This window comes from Pteropus alecto, unplaced genomic scaffold (assembly GCF_000325575.1).
Source record: "Pteropus alecto unplaced genomic scaffold, ASM32557v1 scaffold354, whole genome shotgun sequence".
In the NCBI taxonomy this organism is placed as follows: Eukaryota; Metazoa; Chordata; class Mammalia; order Chiroptera; family Pteropodidae; genus Pteropus; species Pteropus alecto.
In genome coordinates, this window is record NW_006435759.1 from 333,273 (window position 1) to 336,305 (window position 3,033).

Below are 3,033 nucleotides of genomic sequence, written 5' to 3' on the forward strand. Positions count from 1 at the left end.
ACTTGAAGAGGACAGGGGAGAAGAGAAAAATCACTGCAGCTGGGGGGTGGGGGGTGGGGGCTGGGGTTGCCACCGAGGGAACTTGGGAGTGACAGGAAGAAGGGTAATACTTTACTCGCTGGCAACGCCATCAGCACTGCCACAAGCTCAGAACGTCCAGCCCTCCGGCAGCTCGGCGAGGTAGGTTAGGAGCAGCCAGTTTCCGGCTTCCCGGGCTGCCGCCAGAGGTGGCCCGTGAGGTTGGCGCCTGGTGGAGCGTGGCCTTGCTGGAGAGCTGGGACTGGGCAGCCGAGCTCCTGCCTGCTCAGGCTCCACCAGCCAACACTGTCACTCTCAGGGTGACAGTTATCTACATTAAAAGATTTGCATATGCTAAATAAGATTGTCAGCAGCTGAAGAGGCCCTGCGGGGGTCATTGGACTAGAAAAAAGTCTTTTTCCCTGAAAAGGCCTTCTCATAAGACCTATGGGACAGCCTGGATGCAGGGGCCATTAGGACCCTAGGATGAGCCAGAGGTGTTGGTCCAAGGCCACACTACCTCCCTCCCGAGGGGGCCCTGGTTTATTCCCCTCCCAGGGCATGGGAACCAGGCCTGATCGTCCCAAGGCTCCTTCCCTGCACTGGACCCAAGCTGCCTTTCCCACTCCATGCTACTGAGTCTGGAGAGATGCTGGGGACCACACAGGAATCCCCCTGCCTCCATGCTAGGGACAGAAAGGTCCAGAAAGAGCCCTGGTGGTGACAATAGGTTGCCTCCTTCAGATGGGCTGAGGACTGGTGAGCTTCTTAGCCCCAAACCCACGGGGCTCGGCCTTCTCTTCCTGGCCTACAAAGCAGGGCCTGCCAAGTCTGGGGATGAGAACAAACCAAGTGCTAGGCCATGAGTGGGGCTGGTCCCTCAGGCCCTTCAGTTTCACGTTAATACTCTTACAGAAGGCCAAGCTCTCCTGGGAAGAAGAGGCAACTTTAGTGCCTAGGACCAGCCCTGGGACACAGGCCAGCTCTCCTGGAAGGCTTTTAGTTTTTCAGAACTGACCCCAGTGTGGCCTGCATACAAACGCAGAAGGGAAACAGGACCGTGGGGACAACGGAAGGCCAGAGTGAGCCCCTGCTGACAATGACCCTAGCCATGGGGTTGGGGGGAAGGCCTGTCTCCCTTAGTCTGGGGCAGGGACAGGGGCAGCTATCCGACACTCCTCTGCAGGGAGCCAGTGTTGGCCTGTGTGTGTGAGCGTGCGCATACATGTATGTGAGGGAAGGGGTTCAGCCCTCCTGATACCTTAGCCCCAGTGGCAAGGGAACCCCCTTTCTGCCCCCGGGCAGCGAAGGCCTGTAGGAAGCACACTGAATTCTACTTTGCTTTGAGAACAGAGTTCCGGCAGCTCCACAGAGTCTCCTGTTCAGAGTTCAGAAGCAGCAGCAGTGTGAACTGCTGCCGACGTCCATGGAAAAAACATTAGTTCTTTGCTCAAGTAAAAAAATATCAAATATAATAAATTTATGAAAGCCCATTCACATTAATATACAGTCTCAGTTTTATATTTTGCCTCAGGAACTGGAGTGGACTTGCTTTTCAGAGTCCCAGGGTGTTGCCTGACCAGCCCACGCCACCAGTGTGTGTGGGGCCTCCAGGGACAGGCTGCCCGGAATGGTCGGCTTGGCCGACTGCTTCTGGCCGTTAACATGGTACCACAGAACTCTGCCTTGTTAACCCACGGAGCTGAGGCTCATCTCTCACTCCCAAAGCCCAAAGCAAGGAAAGCCCAGCAAATGCTGGTTTGTGGCTACATTTGGGTTTGCCACAAGACAACAGGCTGCCATTCGGTGTGTCCTGACCAGCTGGGGTGAGGCTCACACGATGGACTCTCGGTCCCTGTCCGGAGATGGGGGGAAGTCCGCGAGATCTTCACTGCGGCTATAGTCAGACACCCGCACCTGGAGGTTATCACTGGTTGCCCTGGTGACGCTGTCATAGGAAGGTGGAAAGGACGTAGAGGAGATGGAGGAGCTGGAGGGCGGGCCAAGGCTCTGGGAGAAGTTCTTATTCATCATGTAGGCGATGAGGCCCTCTCGCTCAGGGGCATCTGCTTCGGAGAGGCCACTGCTGCCCGTCTGCTGGCGGAAGAGGAAGGAGGCGTGCTTCACGGAGCGCTGCAACAGGTGCCTCCGGAAGGCCCGCTGGATGATTGTGGCCGACACCTCCTCGTGCTTGCGCCGGAGCGTGGTGGTGATGGGCTCGTAGGAGATCTTGGATGGGTTGGCTGCCATAAACTTCTCCTCCATCTGGATCTTGAGGGCGTCCATCTCCCCGGACTCACCCAGGACCCTCTTGGTGAAGGCAAAGAGGATGTCCATGCAGTGGATACGGTCCCCGCTCACCATGGGCAGGTCCATGTTGATGAGGCTTATCTGGTTGGGCTTGGCGATGCGGAGCGGCTCAGACAGGGCATCGGCAAAGTCAGACAGGGCCGAATACTCGATGAACTGGGTGGCCTCGGGGTCAAACTTCTCCCAGATCTCGTAGAACATGTCAAAGTCGTCCTCACTCAGGGGCTCTGTGCTCTCCTCTGTGGCCACACTGAAGTTCTCCAGGATAATGGCGATGTACATGTTGACCACGATGAGGAAGGAGATGATGATGTAGGTGGTGAAGAAGAGGATGCCCACAGCGGGGCTCCCGCAGTTCCCCCGGGAGCCGTTGCTGTTGGGCAGATTGGGGTCGCAGTAGGGGGGCCCCGTGTTGAGGATGGGGCTGAGAAGACCATCCCAGCCGGCCGACGTGGTGATCTGGAAGAGGCACAGCATGCTGTTGGCGAAGGTCTGGAAGTTGAACATGTCGTCGATGCCAGCTTCCCACTTGACGTGGGGGAAGCTGGCCATGCCGAAGATGGAGTAGATGAACATGACGAGGAAGAGCAGCAGCCCGATGTTGAAGAGGGCGGGCAGGGACATCATGAGGGCAAAGAGCAGCGTGCGGATCCCCTTGGCTGCTCTGATTAGCCTGAGGATGCGGCCGATTCGGGCCAGGCGGAT

The 3,033-nt window shown here is 57.4% G+C and overlaps 1 protein-coding gene across 5 annotated transcripts in view; it reads right to left on the reverse strand.

Moving 5' to 3' along the window:
- Window positions 1-1,851: 1,851 nt before the first annotated feature.
- Window positions 1,852-3,033, reverse strand: part of SCN5A (sodium voltage-gated channel alpha subunit 5) — a 76,941-nt gene continuing 75,759 nt past the window's right edge. For all 5 annotated transcript variants that reach the window (XM_006910784.1, XM_025046036.1, XM_006910788.1 and 2 more), the window contains one exon: window positions 1,852-3,033. This exon is cut by the window's right edge and continues 68 nt beyond it. In XM_006910784.1, the coding sequence (XP_006910846.1) occupies window positions 1,852-3,033 (1,182 nt within the window).